The 26,431-nt window shown below is 47.8% G+C and overlaps 2 protein-coding genes across 3 annotated transcripts in view; both read right to left on the bottom strand.

The window, feature by feature from the left end:
• mdc1 (mediator of DNA damage checkpoint 1) overlaps nucleotides 1–2,173 on the bottom strand; it is a 77,459-nt gene extending 75,286 nt beyond the window's left edge. For both annotated transcript variants that reach the window (XR_005946035.1, XM_041213008.1), the window contains exon 1: nucleotides 1,920–2,173. Coding sequence is in view for 1 of the 2 variants with exons in the window: in XM_041213008.1 (XP_041068942.1) it covers nucleotides 1,920–2,049 (130 nt within the window). In the remaining variant the exon portion in view is untranslated. The remainder of the gene's footprint in view (nucleotides 1–1,919) is intronic.
• Nucleotides 2,174–7,330: 5,157 nt separating this feature from the next.
• LOC121291724 (serine protease FAM111A-like) lies at nucleotides 7,331–24,118 on the bottom strand. The gene is made up of 5 exons (XM_041213227.1): nucleotides 23,984–24,118; nucleotides 20,538–20,598; nucleotides 17,124–17,184; nucleotides 14,408–14,469; nucleotides 7,331–12,099 (listed from the first exon to the last, which is right to left on the bottom strand). Exons 2-5 carry the CDS (start codon nucleotides 20,574–20,576, stop codon nucleotides 10,273–10,275), a joined length of 1,989 nt encoding a protein of 662 aa, XP_041069161.1. The 5' UTR covers nucleotides 20,577–20,598; nucleotides 23,984–24,118; the 3' UTR covers nucleotides 7,331–10,272.
• Nucleotides 24,119–26,431: the final 2,313 nt, after the last annotated feature.

Below are 26,431 nucleotides of genomic sequence, written 5' to 3'. Positions count from 1 at the left end.
CTGGGGAATATAGGCCTTTCCTCATTGGTGACTAATTCAATGTTCCAAATGCAATAAATTAACACATTCTTCATCCTCTCACTTGTTGCCATTTGTTTATCTTTTGGCCCGTTGAAATACTGAACTATTCCCAACACACCTTCAACTCAATCTGGTGCCTATACTGCATGCAGACGGGATCACTCCAGCAGTGGTACCCCACCTGTTCTCTCTTCCCAAATGCAAGGGAATTAGGGCTTTACTTGAGTGAAGCAGAAGTCTGGGATATATTCTCTACATTCCCTCCCTAAACCACACACCCCGTCTCCTTTAGATGCTCCTTAAAATCTACCTCTTTAACCAAGCTTTTTGTCACTTGTCCCAATGTCTCTTTCCTGGGCTCAGTGACAATTTGTGCCTGCTTACACTCCCATGAGGCACATTGCAATGTTTTACTAGTTTAAACATGCCACATAAAGGCAAGCTATTGTGATTGTCATCCATGACAGCTGAGTGGCTCACAACCTCACCTCTGAGTCTGAAGGCCAGGGAGTTCAAGTCCTCACCCACAAGGCCCGAGTACAAAATCTAGGGTCTGATAATCCCAGTGCTAAGGAAGCGCCGCACTGTCGGAGATGGTATTTCTCAGGCAAAACGTCAAAGTAACCCACAACATCAACTCTTCACTGATGCTGTCAGACCTGCAGTATTTCCAGCATTTCTGTTTGTAGTTCAACAACAACTTATATTTATATAGCACCACACAAATACTAAAACATACCAGGATGCTTCACAGGAGCATTAGTAAAAAAAGTATGACCCCGAGCCACATAAGGAGCTACTACATCAGATGACCAAAAGTTTGTTCAAGGACGTAGGTTTTCAGGAGTGTATTAACGGAGGAAAGCGAGGTTGAGAGATGTGGAGGTTTAGGGATGGTATTCGAGAGCTTGCAGCTTAGACAATTGAAGACTTGAGCGCCAACGCTGAAGCAATTATAATTGGGGGTGCACAAGAGGCCAGAATTAGAGGAGCGCAGATATCTCAGAGGGTTATGAGGCTGGAGCTTACAGAGACAGGAAGGGGAGAGGTCATGAAGAGGTTTGAAAACAAGGATGAGAATTTGTTGCCTGACTCTGAGTCAACATAAGTCAGCAAGCACTGTGGTAATGGGTGAACAGGACTTGCTGCGTGTTGAGACATGGGCAGCAGAGTTTTGGGTGACCTCATGTTTACGAAGGGTAGAATATTGGAGAGGACTGTGTTAGAATGGTCAAGTCTAGAGGTAACAATTGCATAAACAAGGGTTTCAACAGCAGATGAGCCAAGAAAGGGGCAAAAGCAAGTGATGTAATGGAGGTAGAAACAGGCGCTTAGTGATGGCAGGAATGCAAGGTAAGAAGCTCATCTTAGGGCCAAACGTGACACCAAGGTTGCAAACAGACTGACTTAATCTCAGACAAGGGAGAGGGATGGACTCGGTAACCAGGGAACGGAGTTTGGAACCGGGGTGGGAAACAATGGCTTCAGTCTTCCCAATGTTTAAGTGGAGGAAATTGCTGCTCATCCAGTACAGCACGTCAGATAAGATGTCTGATAATTTAGCAAAGATAGAGGAATTGAGCGAGAGGTGGTGGCAGCAAAGTAGAGCTGGGTGCCATCAACGCACACGTGAAACTAACGCCGTGATGTCACCGAAGGGCAGCGTGTAAGTGAGAAGTGGGGGGCAGGCGATGGCTGTTCCTTCGGGGGAGGGGGGCATGAGAGTTAACAGTGCAGGGGCAGGGAATAGAAGCCCTTGTGAGCAATACTCAGGCTACAATTCCAAACTTCCAGCATTGTTACTTTTGTACTGGGAGTGAATACGCTTCCTGTGCAGAGTCTGCACCCCCAATGCAGTGGATGGATGGATGGTTGGTTGGCTGCCTTCCCCCCCTCACCAGTCTCACGTTCCAGGCTGCCTGCAAACACCCTGAGGCGTCCCCTGGGCTCACGATCAGAGTCTCTCAGCTCGTCCTCTCCTTGCTGCTTCTCCTCAGGTTCCCAGCTCAGCATCTGCGTCTGGTCCATGGCCTCTCCAGGTCAGACATTCACACACTCCCAGATTGGCCACTGAAGTAGATGTTTCATTACAAGCTCACTCTCTGGCACCTTGGGAAGGACAGGGACTTCTTCAAAACTTCATCACTTCTTTTTCTGCCCCTCCCCCAACTGTTGTCCCCATGCCCCCACCCCTGCTCTCCCCTTCTGCTCATGCGCAAACAGCCCCTTTCCCTCCGTCTGTTTCCCTTCCGCGCAAGCGCTAACATCGAAACTTCCGATTGGTCCACATCCCCGTCGGTCTAAAGCCAACTCTCCTAGCTGATTGGCTTTTCGGAAACGTCCGCCCCCCCCTCCCTCCCTTGCTCCTCTAACCTCCGCACGAACGGCCTTCCTCCCACCTACTCCCGCCCACCGGGCATCAAAGCCGCCCTACAGGATTGGTCGACAGCGCCGTCCGTCAAAGCGAAGCGCCAATCGTAGCAGGGAACGTGAGGCGTGCAACGAATTCAGGAGGTCGAGCGCAATGCCTTCCTGGATTGGTCAATTCAAACGGCGTACCAATTTTATTCCTCACCCGCCAACTGAGCGAGACTTCTGTGTCCTTTTTAATTTACTTTCCGTCATATTTGTTACTCTTTATAAGGAGGGACTGGGAACTGGTAGTTATTTGTTTATTTCACGCCCTTCCTCTCTCAATCTTTTGCCCGACCTCCGCCACCAGCGGTCAGTTTTTCGCCGCCCGCGCATGCGCAACGCGCTAGTGCAGAGGAGGTCATGGCAGCAATTTTACAAACAGTTCAAGCAGGTTTCTCAACTGCAAGGCGAGCAAAGATCTTCCCCACAATACTTAACAAGGAGATGCCTTGGCAATTGTTGTATTCACTGTGACCCCCCCCCCTTTCTTTTGCACACAGTGACTATTTTTGCATCATGCATGTCTTGAGGCTCAAATCTTTCCTTCCAGCAGAGACACAAACATTCACAGAAAGGCTGCAGTAGGGCTGCTTTTCCACTTTCGACGATTTCAAGTGCCATCTTTTTCCTGGGGCTTTACCACTGGCAAGACAGTCAACGGGCATGTTGAGCTCTACTGTGGTGGGCTCGCTGTCCACCTCCTCCATGGCAGAAAAGTCTGGACTGGCGCTTCAGTGACAATGTTCTCCGTTGCGTAGAGTTCATGAAAGTGCTCCACCCGTCTTTCTATCTGCTTGCTAGGCTCTGAAGAGTCACATGGACTCGAAACGTTAACTCTGTTTGTCTCTCCAGACCTGCTGAGTTTTTCCAGCTTTTCCTGTTTTAATTTCAGATTTCCAACAACCGCCATATTTTGCTTTTATATTGTGAATATGGCGCTTTTTTTTTACTGCAAAAGCCGCTCCATACTCACGTGTTGGCTCTCCGAGTTTTCCCCTGCATGAGGAATGTGTAGTGTATCTCTTTTAAGTGATCCACTTTGAGTGAGCTTAGTTTCTTGCAGCGCAGCAATGTCTACAGGGAACCTTGTAGGTCCTTTGTTGGTAAGGCCAGGACGCATTGTCCTTATGTTCCAGCTTGTGATTCCAAAGCATGATATCTTCTTAGTTGGTAAAAGCAAAATACTGCGGATGCTGGAAATCTGAAACAAGAACAGAAAATGCTGGAAAAACTCAGTAGATCCAGCAGCATCTGTGGAGAGAAACAGAATTAATGTTTTGAGTCCATACGACCCTTCAGAGCTTCATTGTTGTGTTTGTCTTGTCTGGTGCATAGGTTAGCAACCCACCTGTCGAGAGATGACTCTCTATGACCCAAGCACCCGCTGATTTCTGTCAGGGTATACTCCCTTAGCCGCCTTCTCTCCCGAGACACCCAAAAGGCAGCGAGGCTATTTACCCGTAGCTAGGGGTCTGGTTCATGGGTCCCAGGGTGTAACACATGCTGGTGGCCTGTATGGTATCTGGAGGGGCCAGACCTCCTCCGAGTCCCCTGTGGTAGCCTGGGTCCGCGAGGTACTCAGTTTATGTATATCACCATGTAGTGGCATGACATCAGGCTCGCTGATGAAGAGGCTATATACTGTCAGGACAGACTTACACAGCAGGTCCTCTTTTCACAATGGTTATACTGCTAGCCAGCTGTGGGAGCTGAAAGCAAGAGATGACAAGCAGACTGACCACCCACTGTATTAACACGCTTATCAGCCGGAGACACATGAACTGTCTCCCATGCAAGACAGTTGCATTCCCTTCTTAAATAAAGGAGACCAAAACTACACAGCACTGTAAGGTAGTCTCACCCATACCCTGTATAGTTGCAGCAAGACTGCCCTACTTTTATACCCCACCAACCTTGCAATAAAGGCCAACATTCCATTTGTCTTTCTAATTTCTTGCTGTACCTGCATGCTAACATTTTGTGATGCATGTACAAGGACACCCAGATCCCTCTGTAGCACAGCAATCTGTAGTCTTACTCCATTTAAATGTTTTGTTCTATACTTTTCCTACCAAAATGAACAACCGCATATTTTCCCACAGTACACACCATTGCCAATTTTTTGCCCAATCACCTAACACATCTATATCCATTAGCAGACTCCTTAAGTCCTCCTCACAACTTGCTTTCTTACCTATCTTTCTACTTTCAGCAAATTTGGCTACAATACACTTGATCCCTTCATCCAAATCATTATTATAAATAATTGAGGCCCCAGCATTGACCTCTGTGATGTGACACCCCACAAATGGTCAACGTGAAAATAACCCATTTATCCTGGAAAAACTCAGCAGGTCTGGCAGCATCGGCGGAGAAGAGTTGACATTTCGAGTCCTCACGACCCTTCAGCAGAACTTCAGACCTGCTGAGTTTTTCCAGGTAATTCTGTTTTTGTTTTGGATTTCCAGTATCTGCAGATTTTTGTTTTTATCCCTTTATCCTGACTGTTTCCCATTAGTTAGCCATTTCGCTCCATGCTAATATATCATTCCCAACACCATAAGCTCTTGTGCAGTAAGCTTTTATGTGGTACCTAATCAAAAGGTTTTTAGAAATCCAGTACACATCTCCTGGTTCACCTTTATTCAGCCTGCTGGTTACATCCTCAATAAGCTCTAATTAGTCAAACTCTGCTTGACTGTATTTTGATTTTCTAAATGTCCTACTAGTATTTCAATAATGGATTCCAGCATTTTCATAATGACAGGTGTTAGGCTGACTGACCTATAGTTTCTTGCTTTGTGCCTCTCACCTTTCTTGAATGGGGGCATTACATTACGATTATCCAATCCTCTAGGTTAATTCTAGAATTTAAGGAATTTTGGAAGATTACAACCAATGCATCCACCATCTCTGCAGCTTCTTTTCAAACCCTAGGATGCAGACTGTCGGGTCCAGGGGGCCTGTCAGCCTTTGGTCCCATTAGTTTGCTTAATATTTCTTCTCCAGTGATTATGATTGTTCGAGGTTCCTCCCTCTCTTTTGCCCCATTTTTTATTATTGGGATGCTTTTAGTGCCTCCTACCATGGAGACAGAAACAAAATATTTGTTCAAAGATAGATGAGCAAGGATGGGAAGAGGCTCAAGTGTAGCATGACTAGTTGAGCTCAACGGCCTGTTTCTAAGCCGCATATTCTATGGAATCCTATGCAATAATGTATGGGTCTCCCTATAGTTACAGATTTACCTAAAAAAATGTATGTATGCCCTTTGTAATTCAGAATCCTTGGTTGTGATTTCATGCTAGCAGTTGCAAGAAGCAGATGGCCAGGTGGTGGAGAAGGGAAACCAAGGGCAGGAAACGGAGACGGAGAAATAACTTGCAGAGGTCATAACCAGAGGCTGGAGGAAATTCAATTCAACGGATAACTAATCTCACTTAAGTTGTACCGATGACTAATAGTAAGACCAGTATCAAATCCTATATCCTCCCAAGGAGAAACCCAAAACTAGGTTGTCCTTTCTTATTATAGCAAAAAAATAAACAGGGGAGGAATCTCCACATCACCTGGATCCCTCCACAGCAAGGGAGGGGCAAAAACCTCAAACTGGGAAAAGTTACTGAATTCCCAGAAAACAGAATTCTTGTGCTGTTTTACATTAAAGGTCAAACATTCTAGAATATTTTAGTGTAGAAGAGGAAGTTAAATTGTTTTAGGAAACACATCCCTGTAGTGCTTATTCTGTCTATGGTTTGGTGTTTTTAAATTAACATAACCTTTTATTTATTCGTGGGGTATGAGTGTTGCTGGCAAGGCATGCAAATGGTTGCCCATCCCTAGTTGTGAAGGTGGTGGTGAGTGTCTTCTTGATCTGCTGCATTCCTTAGTGTATCCTTAGATACACCCACAATGTTGTTAGGGAGTTCCAGGATTTTGACGCAGCAATTTTGCACTAACCCACTACATAAAGTATGAGTTCCAGTCTCTTAAAATAAGATTTATTTGATTGTCTACCTGTCCCTGTAGTTCAGGTGGGTATTGAAAAAATATCTGAATTAAGATCACTGTGCTGGATAACAATCCACTCTTAATTTACCTGGTCATTGTCTCAACTTGTGGGATCTTGCTGTGTGCAAAATGGCTGTTTACCTACAATCAGTGCACTTCAAAGAAATTAATTGCATGCACAGGTCTTTGAGATGATTGAGAGATGCAATAAGGTGGTAAGTGACTACAGGTAAATAACAGCAAATATTTTAAACAGGTACTGGTTATGCACGTTCTTATAAGAAAACAATTGTTGAAGCTTTCAATAGAGTCTGGGCCTGTATTCTCTGGAGTTTAAAAGAATGAGGTGATCTCATTGAAGCATACAAAATTCTGACAGGGCTCAAAAGGATAGATGCAGAAAGGATATTTCTCCTGGCTGTGGGATCTAGAAGCGGGGGCAGGGGTGGGGGGGGGGTGGTAGACCATTTCGGACTGAGATGAGGAAGAATTCCTTCAGTCAGGTGGTGATGAATCTTTGGAATTCTCTAGCCCAGAAGGCTGTGGACTCTCAAACATTGAGCATGTTCAAGACAGAAATTTATACGTTTCCAGATATCAAAGGATACGGGGTTAATGCGGGAAAACGGTGTTGAAATAGATCAGCCATGATCTTATTAAATAGCAGAGCAGGTTAGAGGGGCTGAAAGACCTACTCTTGCTCCTATTTCCTATGTTGGTGGGTCCTGAGTGTGTAAATTAGTTGTTGCTTCTCCCTGTATTACAACAGTGTATGAAGTTCTTGATCAAAGCGATATGGAACTAAATCAATGCAAGTTCCTTAACAACATTATATGTTCCATGTTTGACTATTTGCTTTTTTTGAACAAAGGACAATAATAAGTTTAACCAGGAAATATTTTTATTGTGACCAAACTGTGTATACATGAGAGCAGAGTTATAGAATAACCATGAATCCTTGTTACAAATTCAAATACTAGCTCTTAAAAAAAAAAATCCCAGTTCAACAAAAACACAAGTACCATTCAAGCTATGAACCAGATGTTTATCAAGTGTTGGTGGGGTTTTTTCTGCTTTTACATAAAGAAAATATGGAACTTTTGCCATTTCATACATATAATCTTCGATATTTATCTGCATTTTTCTCCCCCATGTCAGCCACTTGGCCCAGAAATAAAGGCCTTATTCTCTGAGCCAGAGACTCGGTTCCACCAGCTGTGTGGAGTTACCGCAGCAATGATGGGAATGCTACAACTGGTCACAGTGCCCCTAGGAAGGGGAAATAAATTTAAACCAACCAATGGCCAACATACAGCAGCCCATTGCCCCCTGAAAACAGGCTTGTGTAGAAGCCACACAAGGACAGGTTAGGGCTCGCTGTGATGCCCACAGTTAGATAGCCTGTCTGCAGTGATAAAAGCATACAGATGAATAACATCCACTCACGAAAGTCGGCCAGGAGATTTAGTAAATACTCTACCACTCTTGTGTTAGTATTGCATCAGTGAGTGCTAACTCAATGAGTTTTGATATGCAGAAACAAGCAGCTTTTTTTTTGATTTTTGCTTCTTACATGCAGAAGCACTCCAAAATAAAACAATGCACTATTGATAAACATACCAACCAATGTGGTACAAGTCAGAAAAGGCCCAGACTGTGACTGCTTACACATGCTCATTTAGTCGAGCAAAGCAAAGACCTGCAGTGGAGTTGCCACATCGCCTGTAGCTGAGGTGGTGGTTGGGGTGGGAAGGGGTTGGGGTGGGGAGAAGAGGGGGAGTAGTTTCACACTCCTAATTGCTTTCCATCAATAGCTGTGAGCAGACGAATGCATGGGGGCGTTGGAAAACTCTACCATCAGGCTGTGATACCCCTTCATGGTCATATCGCTCACTGACCTTCCAGTCCTGACTGACGCACAAACAATGGACAAGTTGAGAATGAGCAGTCGCCTTTCATTTAAACAAAACCAGTTCAGTTGCTTTAGGACTAATATATAAACTGGGTGGGATAAGGTTGTAGGCCATAAGCGGGCAATGAAATAGTTATACTAGAGTTCAAATCTTTTGAAAAATGGTGTACATTGTTTCTTCCATTAACATTTGATAAATCATAAATGGAAAATCTTCCTCGCATATCTACGAGAGTGAAAGAGGGACCTCCGTCCCATTGAAGAGTTTGGCAGCACATGGTGCAAATGCACAAGATGAAAGCAAAATACTGTGGGCTGTAATACAATGACATTATAATTTGGCACCTTTTTGTATTTAAGTCCTCCTTTTTCTGCACAAGCCTAATTGAAAATGTTTTGTTGCAACAGATACAGTGGACACAAGACCTTATCAAAGGGGGAGGCAAGTGAAAGGAAATAAAAAGGGCCCTGTGACCATTTTCAAAGCTACCTTAGAACTCGGGTGTGCAAACTGGGATTTTTTTTTTAAAGAGGTCCCCAAAGGAAAATTAGGTGATGTGCAAGAAAATGCATTTACCTAATATGGTCATTTTTTTTCCCCTGTATTTGCTGAATTACTAGCCAAGCTGTTTCTGTATATGCTAATCTGCCACAGCAGCACTGATTTCCTTGCCACAGTTAACACTGTCTTTTGGAAGTCTGGGTGGGGTAGGGGACCCCAAGAATGCAAATGATATTTCCAACGAGCAGTTGGAACAGAAAGTTTTAAAACTACTGCTGATCTGATACTATTGTCCTTTCAATGCACCATGAAAGAATCCTTAAAAGGGCATTGTCGTCAGGTGGAGAGATTACAAAATCTTCTTTAAATTTGACAATGAAAAGAGTTTTGAAATTACGTGCAAACCAGTCAGTTTGGGCTTTTGAAATTGGACGCAATGGCATATACGAAGAAATCTTCCAATCAAAAATCTGAAAATGCAACACAAACAAAATCTCGCACTTGGTCCAGAACTGGCCAAATTCCATTTAAATTGAAGTAATTTTTCTTTATTTTATTGGGGCAAAAAAACAATCTCAGTTCTCCAAGAGGCAACAGCTTAACATGCTACATGGACCAAAGGTTGCAGCTCGAATCCCTCGGTCTCTGACCTGAGTAGAAGCATCGGGCTAAAATCAGCCTAAGCACCAGAGCTGGGGAGAGAGTAAATGAAGCCAGGATCCTCGTTCCCAATTGCCAGTGTCAGAAAACTCACAAGGAAAAGAATGGGGCTTGGCTGTGATCACTGGTGCCCTCAAATACATTCACCATCTGGACTCTCACAAGTGCCATTTGGCTGAGGATGGGAGGGTGGGGAATGTTGTTACAGAAACAAGGATTACAGATTTGTAGAGACCGCTCCACACTGATTTCGGGTAAAGTAAGAAAGATGTCGTTAGACTAGTCAAAAGACATCCTCCTCGATGATTCCCTGTTGAATGCTTCCCTAATTCCAACCTAATATTTGAAATAGTGAGGCTCCCGCACTTGGAGCAAAGCCTTACAAAAAAATAAAAATAAATCACCCTTTATACATTCCCCCTAACATGGAACTCTGCACTGTTTCCAGTCTCTAGCCTCGGGTAAATTTACGCTGTCACCTCACTGAACAAGTTGTTGTATATTTCTCCATTGCCAGACAACAGCACCCCTAAAAAATACATGCAAGTTAGTGGCTGCTGGCCAAATCTCTGCATTCGAGCAAACTGTGTGGTCAATGGGTTAATTCTTCAGGTGGGCCCCTTCAAAAGCGAGATTCAATTGTACCTTTTCCATTCATCTGACAGCTTTCTTGGCCAGTATACATACCTTCCCACTTTCTTTCCTGAATCTTAGCGTCGTGTCCCTGATCTGTTCTCTGGCTGTGTACGTTTCACTTCAAAGAGTTTTGTAGCGCGACGATGATTTGCTTTGTCTTTTCCGTCGTGGCACTGTCGTTCTTGCTAATTATATCGTGGAGAATAAGCAGAATGGGTCTTCCAAGTTCAATGTAAAACTTTTCCGGGTCTTTATTTTTCTTGTATGTCTCACCGCCACAGTGCAACGCAACTAGGGATCCCTCAGAGTTAAATATCGGCGATCCAGCAGCACCGTAGTGGAATTCAGTTTTGTATGTGATTACATTGGAGTATTTGAGTCTATTGAAAGCTTGACTCGCAATCAAGACCGTATCATGCGTATAATCTTCAGTATCTTCTCTGGTGATCTCCGATCTTAAGATTTCCACAGGCTGTGGTGCACAGCCAGCTGCCCTCTGATCACCGGTCACGACCGAGCAAGGGCAGATTTTCTTCTTGTCTCCTTCGGGGTGGCCGGTGATGTAAAGGATGCCGGCTTTCGGTGGGGTGGCACAGCACTCGATCAGCCCCGGGGCTCCGGGGAAGCTCTCCAGCTCCAGGACAGCGTAGTCGAGCATTTGGTCATAAATCTCCAGCCAGGCCACCAGCTTCAACGGCTCACCTCTCTGGCCCTCCTGCTCGTAGCCGAAGAAGACCTCGGCGCAGTCGCGGATTAGAGAGGGCCAGCTGCCGAACCCGACGGCATTCTCCGTCATCATCTCCACCACGTGGTAGCAGGTGACCACATACCTGTCCTTCAGGACGAAGCAGGTGCCGCTGCCCTGTGCAGTGGAAGATTTCCAGGCGATGCAGCCCACGCTGGAGAGGTGGTCAGAGATGCAGCGGAAAGCCCTGGCCGGCACCGACGACAGGGCCTCTTGGTGGAGCCGGTTCAGGTACTGCCTTTCTGACACTTTAGCCAGGTCGGCATTCCTGGAAACCGACTGCTTGAATTTCAACAGGGAGGCACGACGGCTCTCCAGGTGCCACTTTGGAAGCAGGTTGCGGCCAGCCTCATACACCTTCCCGTCCAGGTCCTTCTTGGTCATCTGCGCTGCTAACTCCGCGGATTTACTTGCTCTCAGCTTTGGGCTCCTGCCATCGTCGATGGCCTTCTTCCTGGGGCCACTCATCTCGATTTGAAAGCTCCGGCCATGCAGCGTGTCCACTGTGTTGTTGAACTGGATCTTCCGCGGCGGGTCCACCTTCTCCAGCAGTTTGTGGGTGTCGTCCTCGATCTTGGAGTCGAAGCGGCCGTCGTTGACCAATGTTTCCCGAATGGTCTCGCCCTCGAAGCCCAGGATGCACAGCTTGGTCTGCCCCTGGGCTATCCGGTCCGCCAGGACGATCCTCTGGGTGGTGTTGCCTGCCATCCTGCCGCTTGGCTCAACGTAGAAGAGAACGTGGCTCTTGTTACGTGGGTACTCCGGAGGGTGTGGCCGCTCGCCACTGTCGCGATTCTGGCTCCGCAGGAACAGCAGGCGAAAGTGGGAGTGCTGGGGTAAGTAGCAGCAGAGGATATCGAGGTTCACTAACCCTTTCAGCGGGCCCTCTCCATAGGCAAGGATTGTGTTGTCACTTTTCACCTTCTCTTCAAAGTCACAGGACGTATTCAACGCAAAGAGCAAGGTGTCACTTGGATCCGCAGCAAAGGCATACTGGATGTTATCTGGGTCCCCACACACACTGAAAGTGAACTCTTTTCTCTGGAAGTTTTGTATCCCACACTTCTTGTTTGCATATTTGTTCCTGAGGATTTTCCCATTCTTCGGACTAAACTCGTTGCTATAGCTGCCCGGTTGCAGTTTGCTTTCTCCCCATGGGTTACAGTCACCCATCTTCTTGCTTCGAGTGTTCATCATCTGCAGAGACAGAAATTTATCAATATTTTACACTTTTTCCTTTCATGAACATGCCAAGCTATGATTCATCAAGCGCTTACTGGCCAAGCAACCATTCTTAATGTGCAAGCCTAGATCTTAGTGGGCAGGGGTTGGTGAAGTATTACAGGCCTTAGTGTGAGGCAGTGTTGGGTTGTCATTTTTTTTTCCATATTCTTTCATGGGATGCAGACATCGCTGGATAGGCCAGCATTTATTGCCTTTCCCTTGAGAAGGTGGTGGTGAGCTCCTTCTTGAGCCGCTGCAGTCCATGTGGTGTAGGTACACCCACAGTGCTGTTAGGGAGGGAGTTCCAGGATTTTGTCCCATTGACAGTGAAGGAACAGCAATTTGGTTCCAAGTCAGGATGGTGCGTGGCTTGGTGGTGTTCCCATGTGTCTGCTATCCCCATGAAGGTCAAGGGAAATAACGCTGAACGAGCCAGCGACACCCACAACCCAAAGAACTTTTTTTTTTAAATTACAACCCAAAACTATTCTCTTCACCCAAATGGCACTTGATTTCCATTAGATAGCAATCAGCATCAAGAATTTCAGCTGGCTCTTCCCTCTCTTGTCTGATGACAGGGACTAGTCATGATCTCTGTATCAAGACTGGCGCAGTCACAGATAAATGACCAAACTTATGACTGTCTCTGTTCTGGACTATGCGACTTCGTAAAGGCCAACATACTAACAGCCATCAGGAGAGACACTCCCATCCCAACATTCTCCCTCTATCTTTTTCTGACGAGTGCCAGAATCGAGGGGAATGGGTAGGTGTGTACAAACCTCAACTGGCACAGCCTCTGAAAGCCCAAGTGAGTTAGCCTGGCACGGCTTTGCCTCCCAGATTTTCCCCCAAGCCCTATGGTGATATTACTGCAATTTCTGCTCTACTCAAAACGGCATCTCCTCTAAATCTACATCCCCGCCCCCTCCCAGCGAATTACAAATCAATGAGCAGTAGATCATCAGAGTATCAACTGCACAGGGCAGAAACCCTCAACTCATTGAAAAGGTGTCTGAATATGCAGCTCAATTGCCGTAACCTGCAGGGCTACGACCTAATGCTGGAAAGTGGGATTAGACTGGGTGGCTTGTTTCTCGGCCAGCACAGGCACAATGGGCCAAGTGGTCTCTTTCTGTGCCGTAAACTTTCATGATTCTATGCGCAAATCTGCAGCATTTCTGCTGCCAGTGGCAGTGCTCTAGTCCGATGTGCCACTGATTCATGCTGGTGTTAACATGACAGAAAGCTTTCGATTCAGTTATATTAAGTTCTTTAGTTCCGGAGTTCCTCAGGGTTGTGTCCTCAGCCCAACCATCTTCAGCTGCTTCATCAATGACCTTCCTTCCATCATAAGGTCAGAAGTGGGGATGTTCACTGATGATTGTACAATGTTCAGCACCATTCGCGACTCCTCAGATACTGAAGCAGTCCATGTCCAAATGCAGCAAGACCTGGACATTATCCAGGCTTGGGCTGACAAGTGGCAATTAATATTCACGACACATAAGTGTCAGTACCAACAAGAGAGAATCTAACCATCGCCCTTGACATTCAATGGGCGTTACCATCACTGAATCCCCACTATCAACATCCTGGGGGGTTACCATTGACCAGAAACTGAACTGGACTAGCCACATAAACACTGTGGCTAAAAGAGCAGGTCAGAGGCTGGGAATCCTGCAGCGAGTAACTCACCTCCTGACTCCCAAAAGCCTGTCCATCATCTACAAGGCACAAGGCAGGAGTGTGATGGAATACTCCCCGCTTGCCTGGATGAGTGCAGCTCCCACAACACTTGAGAAGCAGGACAAAGCAGCTTGATTGGCACCACATCCACAAACATTCATTCATTCCACTACCAACGCACAGTAGCAGCAGATGCACTGAAGGAATTCACAAAGGCTCCTTCGACAGCACCTTCCAAACCCACGAACACTACCATCTAGAAGGACAAGGGCAGCAGACACATGGGAACACCACCACGTGGAAGTTCCCCTTCAAGTCACTCGCCATGCTGACTTGGAAATATATCACCGTTCCTTCACTGTCGCTGGGTCAAAATCCTGGAACTCCCTCCCTAACAGTACTGTGGGTGTACCAACACCACATGGACTGCAGCGGTTCAAGAAGGCAGCTCACCACCACCTTCTCAAGGGCAGCTCGGGATGGGCAATAAATGCTGGAACAGCCAGTGAAACCCACATCCCGTGAATGAATTTTTAACAAGTGCAGGCAAGAACCAAGTCGCTGCCATGAAGTAGGTTTTAAAATATTCTACCTGACACTCCTGGTAATGATTCTCAGCACCTGACACCGCAAATCGAACTAGGCAGTCGGATTCTGAAAGAAAGGAAAGGTTAAATTATTTTAAACTGAAAAGAAGAAAAACTGCACATGCTGGAAACCAAAGATGAATAGAAAGGACTGGAAGTACACAGCTGGTCTATGGGAGACAGGTTAACATTCCAGGTTGATATCCTTTTATCAATTCTTACAAAGTTTCATGCTGAAACGTTTGCCTGCCATTTCTCATTACAAGAAACAACTGGCCTGCCAACTCTAGCATATCCCCTGCTCCTGAATACATTGACCCTCCGCTAAACAGTTAGTTAAAATTAGCATTCAAGTACCACAAGTGCTGACTGCCCTACGAAATCATACCGAAGTGATCATCGTGCCCCAAGAGTCTTAAAGTGGGCACTGACCCAGTATTCAGCAGCCCAATAAAATCTTATTTTATGTCCCTGTGTGTACTTCCTGCAGGGCCATCAGTTATTGCTTAAGAGAGGGAATTCGGAACCGTATTCCCTTCCTCATAGTTGCATAATGAACATCCGAGTTAGGAGCAGTAAGTCACTCAGCGCCCCCCAAAGCTTGCTCCGCCATTCAATAAGGTCATGGCTCATCTGATTGTAACCTCAACCCCCACATTCCCATCTACCCCCAATAACCTTTCACCCCCTTACTTATTAAGAATTTACCCCGCCTTAAAAACATTCAAAGGCTCTGCTTCCATAACCTTTTGAGGAAGAGAGTTCCGAACCCTCAAAAGAAATTTCTCCGAATTTCTGTCTTAAATGGGCACAGTGGTAACGTCATTGTCCCCAGAGTCTCTGGATTATTAGTTCACAGGTTCAAATCCCACCACGGCAGCTGGAGGAGTTTAAACTCAACTAATAAATCTGGAATTGAAAGCTAGTCTCAGTAATGGTGACCATGAAACTATCAAGTGTCACAAAAACCCATGTGGTTCACTAATATCCTTTAGGGAAGGAAATCTGCCCTCCTTACCCGGTCTGGCCTATGAGACTCCAGGTCCACAGCAATGTGGTTGACTCTTAACTGCCTTCTGAAAAGGCCTAGAAAACCACTCAGTTTCAAGGGAAATTAGGGAATGGGCTACAAATGCCAGCCTCGCCAACGATGCCAACATCCCGTGGAAGAGTAAAGGAAAAAATAACCTAGGAGCACTGAAACCACAGTGCCCTCCCAAGAGCCCCAATGTAATAGCAGAAAAGGTGACTGTTATAAAATCCTCTGTGTAAGTGACACCCTTGTGCAAACTTGAGATGTAGAAACATGGAGCTGTAATCAGCTGTGTCTCAGCTGATTGAAAACTCACTACTCAAGAGTTATGAGTTCCATTTCCACTCAAGACTGGGGTGTAAAACCCCACTTCAATACAATGCTTAGGCAGCCAGGGGTGCCACTTTCAAGACAAGAATTGAAAAGTACTTCATGGGCTGTTGAGTGCTTTTGGAATGTCCTCAGGACATGAGAGGTGCTGCTGGCTATTTCTCCTTCCCACATTTATTTAGTTTTGTTGGCTCCTCAACTCATCCACAGGTCTAATTCCATCTAGACTGGCAGATCCGTCGCTCACCCCAACTCCTCTTCTGAATGCACAAGTCTGGTTAACTGTGTGCAAAGTGATTCAACTATAGAGAAAGCATCACCAATCGAACACGACCTTGTGCTCACTGAACATGTCACGACTGCCCTTGTCCAATGTGGTGATGAGGCTTTCTTTTCCCTCTCTCCTCACTAACACAAGGATGCTTCATCCAATTAAACACAGAGATAAAAGCAAAAAACTGCAGATGCTGGAAATCCAAAACAAAAACAGAAATACCTGGAAAAACTCAGCAGGTCTGGCAGCGTTGGTGGAGGAGAGCACAGTTGATGTTTCGAGTTCTGTTGAAGGGTCATGAGGATTCGAAACGTCAACTGTGCTCTCCTCCGCCGATGCTGCCAGACCTGCTGAGTTTTTCCAGGTATTTCTGTTGCTGTTTTAGCTTTGTCCAATTATAGGATTTAGCTAATGTCATCTGTCTGATAATCAAACTCAGCACAAACTAGTGATTAAATTTGGAACCTTCCCTGTCTCCCATTCTAGGGACCACACCAGGCTGTATATTTATCCACTGAACCGTAATGAGAGCTTAGGCATAACTTTTTTTTTCTCCATTTAAATTGTCATTAAATTTTTCAATGAATCATCTGCAAATCAGAACTCAAGCTAAGGTAGCACAACATGTTCTGCCAAGTTCTGGACCAGGCAGAAGGGACATCGCTAAGAACATGGGATCAGCAGAAATCTAAACAAAATGAAGGGGAAAAAAACAAACCTTATTTCCAAAAACATATATATAGCTTTATCAATGCCTTTGTAATACGCACTGTGGAAAGGATTATAGCTATTAAAATAACAATATAAACTAAGGAATTTTAAAGCAAAGTGCATTTCATTTGATAAATTGTGCCTTCAAAATGAGGGCTGTTGGAAAATGCATGTGTGAAAGGTGCATTTTACAAAACTAACACCCTCCAAGTTTAGCACTGAAACTTTACCTCTTACCATGCACCTGACTCTAAAGTGGCGAGACAACCTGACTACTGTCAATGCTGTCAGGAAGTGTTTAACTCGCTCCTGATTAGCCCACTGCCCCCTTCCACCAGCCCAAGCTAGTCACTCTCAAAGGTCCATCTCATACCTTGCTTTATGTTCCTTTGTAGAGGGTTGCCATCCTTCCTGGGGCCACTTGCATCTTGTGGCTGTGTAAGACAAGGATTCATTGTTACTTAACAGGAATCTTCCCCCTGCCATCTGGTCCAACAATCTTGTCCACAGACGTGAGCGCCTGGGCTATAAATTTCGCTGCAACAGTACAGGTCTTGGGGCTTTTATTCATTGACCTATGTCAGTATGTAAGACCCTTCCAAGGAAACGTAAATCAAGTTTGCAAATATTTAAAAATTGTGAAGTATAATTCAGGAAGGGGGTTTGAAGGTGACATTAGATTCAGCCAGTAACATTTCGGCCAAGGTTCCACCCTTACAATCCTGTTTCTTTTTATTCATTCATGGGAGGTAAGCTGCCTTCTTGAACCGCTGCAGTTCACGTGGTGTAGGTACACCCGCAGTGTTGTTAGGGAGGGAGTTCCAGGGTTTTGACCCAGCGACAGTGAAAGAACAGCAATATATTTCCAAGTCAGGATGGTGAGTGGCTTGAAGGGGAACATCCAGGCAGTGGTGTTCCCACGTGTCTGCTGCCCTCATTCTAGATGGTAGAGGTCATGGGTTTGGAAGGTGCTGTCTAAGGAGCCTTGATGAGTTGCTGCAGTGCATCTTGTAGATGGTAGACACTGCTGCCACTGTTACCACCCCACCTCCAGCACCCAAGCTTCTTCTGCATGTCCTGACTCTTGGAGGAGTATGGCTGTGAGCTAGGCAGTCCTTCACTACCTCGCCTAAGGAGTAATTCTACAGGATATCGAGAACGAGAAGTGTTAGCCTACTTAGTAGGAAGCAAATGCCAGTGCACTGCACTCTATAACTTCATTTTACAATGCAAACACCAATAGCATGCTCAATTAAAATATTACAGCCGATATGCCACTGACTTTAATTGCAACATTTAAGAAATTTTACAACAGTCCCAGATGTCAAAAACACCAGGCACAATCACGTCTGAAATTTTTGCTGAAAGCCAGGCTGGTTTCTGGAATGGTTTGCATGGCACAATTCCAGTTTTTTAACGCTACATTTGTTTTAAGAATGCACACATGCAACTAACAAGCTTGGGACTGACCCAAAGAATGGAGGGTTCAGGTCGTTAGTCTTCAGGAGGTGCGGCTCACAGCCCAATTACAACTGGCCAGAATGCCTCGCAGGGAATAAACCAGGGCTTCAGGCAAGATTGCTATTCTGGTATTAAATAGTAATTCCTGTAGACATGTGAGAGTTGGACATAAACACACAGGACTGCGGGATCACCGAATTTTCACCAAGAGGGTACCTCAATCAACTGAAGGACAAGTTGGAGCTACATTGCTATAGACATTATCACAGGCCTGCACTTCCATCAGGTGACACTGCTCCTCTGGCAACTCAATTTTTCACTTATAAAGAATTTCCACTGAGACCAAGAGGAGGGCCAACCCTGCAGCATCAATCAGCACCTTCGGTGATAGAGAAGAACCCTTTATTGAGCTTTGCTTTGACAAGACAATGCAGTTATATTGCCATCACTAGACTGGATCGCTCCGTGGGGAGCTAGCACAGACTCAATGGGCCGAACGGCCCTCCTTCTGTGCCATAAATGACTATGTGACTGGAGGAAGATTATGCAGTCAAAGTGATAAATGACTTTAAAAAAAAAAAAAGCAGCTTTGTTACTCTTATAAGGTTGTCAGAAAGAGTTTAGCTTCTCCAGTTAGAAAACAATAAGCTGCAGTCCTGGCATTAACAAATAAAATCACACACGTGACAACTCATTCTAGCATCACGAGCAAGTGACGTGGAGCCCCAAATATCATTAACCCCTTGTAGGCACATTCCTTCACAATGAAGAAAAGAGCTATGTGGAATCAATTAGAAAAGCCTTGAAAGACTAACGTTTCGGTGGGCCCTCAGGAGGTATACACTAAAAATTAAATAGGGTATCTCAGCATAAAAGGCAACCATCCAGCCCAATATCACCTGCAACACTTTATTAGAACAATCCAATATTAAATCTAGCCTCTCCATATTCCTGCATTCTCCCCTTCTCTTCAAATGCTTGGCTCGCCTATTCCCAGGAAAGCTGCCATGCTCTCTGCCGCTGCTACTCCATCTTAACAGGAACAAAGGGAGGCCATTCAGCCCCTGAAGCCTCTGAGTGCTGTTCAATTAAAACCACGGCTGATCTGCATTTTAATTCTATCTGGCCAACTTGATTCTGGAATCCTTAGTAAGATTGACTAACAAAAGAAAATCTATCAATCTCAGTCTTGAAAAATTGTTGATTCCCAGCCTCAACAACTTTGAAGGCAGAGGGCTCCACTATCCTGTGTATGAAGAAATGCTTCCAGAGTTCACCCCTGAACAGCTTAGCTCTAAGTTTAAGATTAATCCCCCTCCCTTTTTTGTTCTTGGCCTTTATCTGTTTTCTACATAAAGGAAAAGATACAGTGAAAAGACTACATTGAGGAGACTCCAAAAAGACCGGTCAGAATGGCAAAACAAAGATAGAAGAAAGGACTAGTGGAAGATATTTGCATAATGGTGCTGTCACTGGGCTAGTAATCCAGAGGTCCAGGCTAATGCTCTGAGAACATGGGTTCAAATCCCATCATGGCAGCTGGTGGAATTTAAATTCAGTTAATAAATCTGGAATTGAAAACCAGTTTCAGTCATGGTGACCATGACAACCATCACTGCTTGTTGTAAAAACCCATCTGGTTCCTTAATGTCCTTTAGGGAAGGAAATCTGCCATCCTCACCCAGTCTGGCCCACATGTGACTCCAGACCCACAGCAATGCGGTAGACTCTTAAGTGCCCTCAAATGATGGAGCAAGCCATTCATTTCAAGGGCAAGTAGGGGTGGGCAACAAATGCTGGTCTTGTAAGCAGCACCCACATCCCACGAAAGAATTAACAAAAGCTAGTGAAAATAAATTGAAAAGTTTTTTTTTAAAAAGTACAAATGGAATTCTCTCTTAGATACGAAAGCAGAGTCAGAGACAAATTAGAAAATGGATGTTGGGGCTGGGTGACTGGTAGGACAAATGCCAACTGGGCTCATTCTACAGCCCTCCGATGTTCATGACTCATAACCGCCATGGTTACAATATCTCCAGTGCCCCCACTGAGTGAGGTTGACAGCTTTGTGGCCAAGTTGCCTGATCTAGCGCTGTATTCAACTCAAGGGTTGGCAACCTGATTTTGATGGGGGGCGGGGGGGGCCTGGTGGTGAGAAGAGATCAGGGCGAGTGACCTGCAAGAGGAGCCACCAAGGAACCAGCAGGAAGGTGAAGTCCAGCGGAGGGCCACTCAATGAAGCCAGGGACCGCAGTGGGACGTATGCTTCTGGAGCTGGCCCGGGAAGGGCCAGAAAGGGCTTTGATAAAGAGAATGAGAGAAGTACCGTAGGTGTCCGGCTGCCTTCATCGCTCGAGGAACTCATCCTGTGGTTTTATCACGCAGCACTGAAATAAAAACAGAAAAGTTTATGAGACAGTATGGGACTTTTCAGAGAGGCAGGATCACCGTTAGGGCCCCTCGACACCTCCCAACAGAAATATGGGATTCTGTCCCGCAAAACCATCTGGAAACGGAGCACGTGGGGCCACTTTGAAAAAACACATCACCATTGGCACTGCTTTTAAAGAAGGTTCCAATATATGGTGTGAAGCATAGACTGCATTACTAAGATCAGCAAACAAGATAAAGCTGGATTGAAGTGGTGATCTGGGCAGAGTTCCACGACTGCAAACATTGCAACATTCGCTCCCAGCACTAATGGATGAGCAAGTGCAAAAAGAGTCCCCACACCAGATCATTGTCCAATGGGCCCCGTAGCAGAAAAGGCACTGGGCAAGGACAAGGTGATGCTTTTCAGTGGTGCCCTTCATGATCGAATATACTGTTGAGGTTCACTGTCTCAGAACACACGTGAAGAATGACACCACTGAAGGGAGGCTAACATACTGTAGTGCTGTCTACATTTGAGTAATCCTATACCTAGATGATTTGAGCCTTTAACAACAGTGCCTTTAACATAATAAAACATCCCAAGGAGCTTCACAAGATCATTATCAAACAAAATATGACACTGAGCCACATCACGAGATATTAGGTAGCTTCGTTGAACAAGTGGGTTTTAAGGGAGGTAGAGAGGACTGGCAGGGAATTACAGAGCTTGCGATTCCAGGCAATTGAAGGCACAGCTACCAATGGTGTCACAATTATTACTGGGGATGGCCAAGAGGCCAGAGGTCAGATGCCAGAATTAGGAACTGGAGTCGGCCATTCGAACCCACGAGCCTGTTCCAATATTCATTGCATCATGGCTGATCTGAACTTCACATTCCTGCCTACACACAATAACCTTCCATATGAACGTGAATGAGAGCAGCAGATATCCTGGGGGAGGGGGGAAAGAGGGCGAGAGCGGAGGGGGGGGGCAAAGAGGGCGAGAGCGGAGGGGGGGGGGCAAAGAGGGCGAGAGCGGGGGGGGGGGGCAAAGAGGGAGAGAGCGGAGGGGGGGGGCAAAGAGGGCGAGAGCGGAGGGGGGGCAAAGAGGGCGAGAGCGGAGGGGGGGGCAAAGAGGGCGAGAGCGGAGGGGGGGGCAAAGAGGGCGAGAGCGGAGGGGGGGCAAAGAGGGCGAGAGCGGAGGGGGGGCAAAGAGGGCGAGAGCGGAGGGGGGGCAAAGAGGGCGAGAGCGGAGGGGGGGCAAAGAGGGCGAGAGCGGAGGGGGGGCAAAGAGGGCGAGAGCGGAGGGGGGGCAAAGAGGGCGAGAGCGGAGGGGGGGCAAAGAGGGCGAGAGCGGAGGGGGGGCAAAGAGGGCGAGAGCGGAGGGGGGGCAAAGAGGGCGAGAGCGGAGGGGGGGCAAAGAGGGCGAGAGCGGAGGGGGGGGCAAAGAGGGCGAGAGCGGAGGGGGGGCAAAGAGGGCGAGAGCGGAGGGGGGGCAAAGAGGGCGAGAGCGGAGGGGGGGCAAAGAGGGCGAGAGCGGAGGGGGGGCAAAGAGGGCGAGAGCGGAGGGGGGGCAAAGAGGGCGAGAGCGGAGGGGGGGCAAAGAGGGCGAGAGCGGAGGGGGGGCAAAGAGGGCGAGAGCGGAGGGGGGGCAAAGAGGGCGAGAGCGGAGGGGGGGCAAAGAGGGCGAGAGCGGAGGGGGGGCAAAGAGGGCGAGAGCGGGGGGGGCAAAGAGGGCGAGAGCGGAGGGGGGCAAAGAGGGCGAGAGCGGAGGGGGGCAAAGAGGGCGAGAGCGGAGGGGGGCAAAGAGGGCGAGAGCGGAGGGGGGCAAAGAGGGCGAGAGCGGAGGGGGGCAAAGAGGGCGAGAGCGGAGGGGGGCAAAGAGGGCGAGAGCGGAGGGGGGCAAAGAGGGCGAGAGCGGAGGGGGGCAAAGAGGGCGAGAGCGGAGGGGGGCAAAGAGGGCGAGAGCGGAGGGGGGCAAAGAGGGCGAGAGCGGGGGGGGCAAAGAGGGCGAGAGTGGAGGGGGGGCAAAGAGGGCGAGAGCGGAGGGGGGCAAAGAGGGCGAGAGCGGAGGGGGGGCAAAGAGGGCGAGAGCGGAGGGGGAGCAAAGAGGGCGAGAGCGGAGGGGGGGCAAAGAGGGCGAGAGCGGAGGGGAGGCAAAGAGGGCGAGAGCGGAGGGGGGGCAAAGAGGGCGAGAGCGGAGGGGGGCAAAGAGGGCGAGAGCGGAGGGGGGCAAAGAGGGCGAGAGCGGAGGGGGGGCAAAGAGGGCGAGAGCGGAGGGGGGGCAAAGAGGGCGAGAGCGGAGGGGGGCAAAGAGGGCGAGAGCGGAGGGGGGGCAAAGAGGGCGAGAGCGGAGGGGGGGCAAAGAGGGCGAGAGCGGAGGGGGGCAAAGAGTGAGAGGGAGGAGGCGGAAAACAGGGCGAGGGAGGAGCGGGGTGCAAGGTGAGGGGGAGGGGGCCCGGAGGGGTGGGGACGTGTTCTGGGGGCACGAGTTGGGGGGGGTATCCTGGGGGGACTGGGCAAGGTGGGTAACCTGGGGGCAAGAGCCGGGGGGGAGTCCGGGCAAGGACGGGGGGGGGGGGGGGGGGGCAGCCTGGGGCGACCGGTCGGGGGCAGCCTGCGGCGACATTATTCTGGGGGGGGGAAGGGGGGTATCCGGGGGGGGGGGGGGGGGGGGGGGTGGAGGGGCAGGGGGCTTTCCTGGTGGGGTGGGAAGGGGCAGGGGGTGGAAGTATCCTGGGGGTGGGGGTATCCTGGGAGGGGCAGGGGGTGGAGTATCCTTGGCGGGGGGGGGGGGGGGGGGGGGTTGGGGTGGTGCAGGGGGTGGGGGTATCCTGGGGCGGTGCTGGGGGTAGGGGTATCCTGGGAAGGGTGGTGTGGGGGTATCCTGGGGAGACACGGGGCGGGATGTGGGGTTATCCTGAGGGGAGGGAGTGCGGGGTGTGGGGGTATCCTGGGGGGGCGGGATGTGGGGGTATACTGAGGGGACGGGGTGGGGGACAAGGCGGGGTCTGGGGTATTTGCGGGAGGGAGGGGGTCAGGGACGCGGTTTGAGAGAGCGGCCGCTCCGGGCCGGTGTCTAATCCCCATCAATAACACGGAGCCCGTGAACGAGGCCTCAACGCCGGCCATCCCCAGTCCGGCCAGAGCAGCTGCAATTCTCGGGACCCCCCCCCCCACCCCCCAATCCCCTCTCTCGCAGGCTCGGGGCGCCCCGAACCCCCCCACTCCCCCATCTCTCTCTCTCTGTCTCTCTCCCCGAAACCTCCCCCCTCTCTCTCTCTCTCTCTCTCTCTCCCCACCCCGGGACCGCCCAAGTCTCAGCAGCTGCCGGGGAGAAGGTGAGAGGAGCAGTTGAGAGAGGCTCCATTATCCATCCTCCCTCCGTCCATTTCTCACCGATCGGACGGCCGGTGAGGCCCCCCCCCTCACTGTGTCCGGAAAGCGGGTGAAGCCTGAAGCAGCAGGCCCGGGCTGGGTAACGTCAGCGTCGGCCGTACCCGCTCCTCATTGGCTGTCGTGGTCATGTGACCGTGCAGCGGGAGGGGGCGGCGTATGTTCAGTTACTGACGTCACAACGGGGCCGGGGTGAAAGGTCAGAAGGACTGTATCCATGAGGGAGGCAGATCATGTCTCTCCTCACTTCAATCACTCATCAAAACATAAACAACCCTTCAAGAGCAATCTTCAGGTCATAGCTCTGTGCGATCCTGGTGAATAATCACAGTCACGTTAAAAAGAATTGTTTATCCTTTGTATTTTTTTGACCTTTCTCTTTAGTAGATACAAAAATATTGAAAATTGGGGAAGATAAAGGCTAAAATAAAAGCACAAAACTGCAGATGCTGGAAATCCAAAACAAAAATAAAAATACCTGGAAAAACTCAGCAGGTCTGGCAGCATCTGCAGAGCGGAACACAGTTAACGTTTCGAGTCCGTATGACTCTTCAACAGAACTCGGTAAAAATAGGAAAGAGGTGAAATATAAGCTGGTTTAAAGGTGGGGGGGGCGTGGTATAGGTTGAGCTGGATACAGGGCCAATGATATGTGACGATAGCCAAAAGACGTCACAGACAAAAGGACAAAGAGGTGTCAAAGGTGGTGATATTATCTAAGGAATGTGCTAATTAAGGGTAGAAAGCAAGACAAGCAAGATAGCCCCAGTGGGGGTGGGGTGGGGGGAAGGGATTGAAATAGGCTAAAAGGTAGAGATAAAACAATGGATGGAAATACATTTAAAAATAATGGAAATAGGTTGGAAAAGAAAAATATATATAAATTATTGAAAAAAAGGGAGGGGATCAGAAAGGAGGTGGGGATGGAGCAGAGAGTTCATGATCTAAAAATTGTTGAATTCAATATTCAGTCTGGAAGGCTGTAAAGTGCCTAGTCGGAAGATGAGGTGCTGTTCCTCCAGTTTGCGTTCAGCTTCACTGGAACAATGCAGCAGGCCAATGATGGACATGTGGGCATGAGAACAGGGTGGAGTGTTGAAATAGCAAGCGACAGGGAGGTCAGGGTCATGCTTGCGGATGTAAAGGCTGTTTGGCTAACAGACAAGCATCATCCAATCTAATGAGATCTTTTGCTTTGCAATTGATGTCAGAAGGTGTATGACAGAGGAGTTGAAGTAGGCCATTCCGCCCACCGACTCTGCTCTGCCATTCAATGAGATCATGGCTGAGCTGATAATCCTCAACTCCACTTTCCTGCCTTTTCCCCATAATCCTTGATTCCCTTACTGATTAAAAATCTGTCCATCTCTGCCTTGAATATACTTAACAACCCAGCCTCTACAGCCCTCTGCGGTAAAGAATTCCATAGATTCACTACCCTCTGAGAGAAGAAATTCCTCCTCATCTCTATCTTAAATGGGCGACCCCTTACTCTGAGATTATTCCCTTTGGTCCTAGACTCTCCCACAAGGGGAAACAACCTCTCAGCACCAACCTGTCAAGTCCCCTAAGAGTTTTATATATTTCAATAAGGCCGCCTCTCATTCTTCTAAACTCCAATGAGTACAGGCCCAACCTCTCAACCTCTCCTCAAAAGAAAATCCCTCCATACCCAGGATCAACCTAGTGAGCCTTCTCTGGACTGCCTCCAATGCCAGTGTATCTTTCCTTAGGTAAGGGGCCCAAAACTATTTACAATATTCTAGATGTGGTCTAACTAGTACCTTGTCTAGTTGTAGCAAGACTTCCCTATTTTTATACTCCATTCCCTTTAAAATAATGGCCAACATTCCATTTGCCTTCCCTATTACCTGTTGAAATTGTATGTTAGGTTTTTGTGATTCATGCGCAAGGACTGCCAAATCCCTCTGTGCTGTAGCTTTCTGCAGTCTTCCTCCATGTGAATAATATTCAGCTCCTCTATTCTTCCTGCCAAAATGCATAACCACATATTTTCCTACACTATATTCCATCTGCCAAGTTTATGCCCACTCACTTAACCTGTCTATAGCTCCCTGTAGTCTCTTGGTGTCATCCTCACCGCTTGCCTTCCCACATATTTTTGTGTCATCCGCAAACTTGGCGATAGTACATTCACTTCCTTCATCTAAGCCATTAATATATATTGTAAATAATTGTGGCCCCAGAACTGATCCCTGTGGCACTCCACTAGTTCCAGGTTGCTATCCTGAAAAATGTCCCATTTATCCCAACTCTCGGTCTTCTATTAGTTAGCCAATCCTCTAATCCATGCTAATATACTACCCCCAACACCATGGGCTCTTATTGAGTAGCCTTATGTGCAGTACCTTATCGAATGCCTTTTGGAAATCCAAATATATTACATCTACTGGTTCCTCTTTATCTTTCCTGCTTGTTACCTCCTCAAAG

The sequence above is a fragment of the Carcharodon carcharias genome, chromosome 19 (genome assembly GCF_017639515.1).
Source record: "Carcharodon carcharias isolate sCarCar2 chromosome 19, sCarCar2.pri, whole genome shotgun sequence".
In the NCBI taxonomy this organism is placed as follows: domain Eukaryota; kingdom Metazoa; phylum Chordata; class Chondrichthyes; order Lamniformes; family Lamnidae; genus Carcharodon; species Carcharodon carcharias.
Note: the sequence above shows the minus strand (reverse complement) of the source record. Positions and strands in the feature narration are given on the sequence as shown.

Coding starts and splice junctions, on each gene's coding strand:
- LOC121291724 (XM_041213227.1), bottom strand. CDS start 20,576: ATGAGTTCCTCGAGCGATGAAGGCAGCCGGACACCTACG. Junction 17,185..20,537: donor AAGGCAGCCGGACACCTACG/GTACTTCTCTCA, acceptor TGTCTTACACAG/CCACAAGATGCAAGTGGCCC. Junction 12,100..14,407: donor ATCATTACCAGGAGTGTCAG/GTAGAATATTTT, acceptor CTGTCTCTGCAG/ATGATGAACACTCGAAGCAA.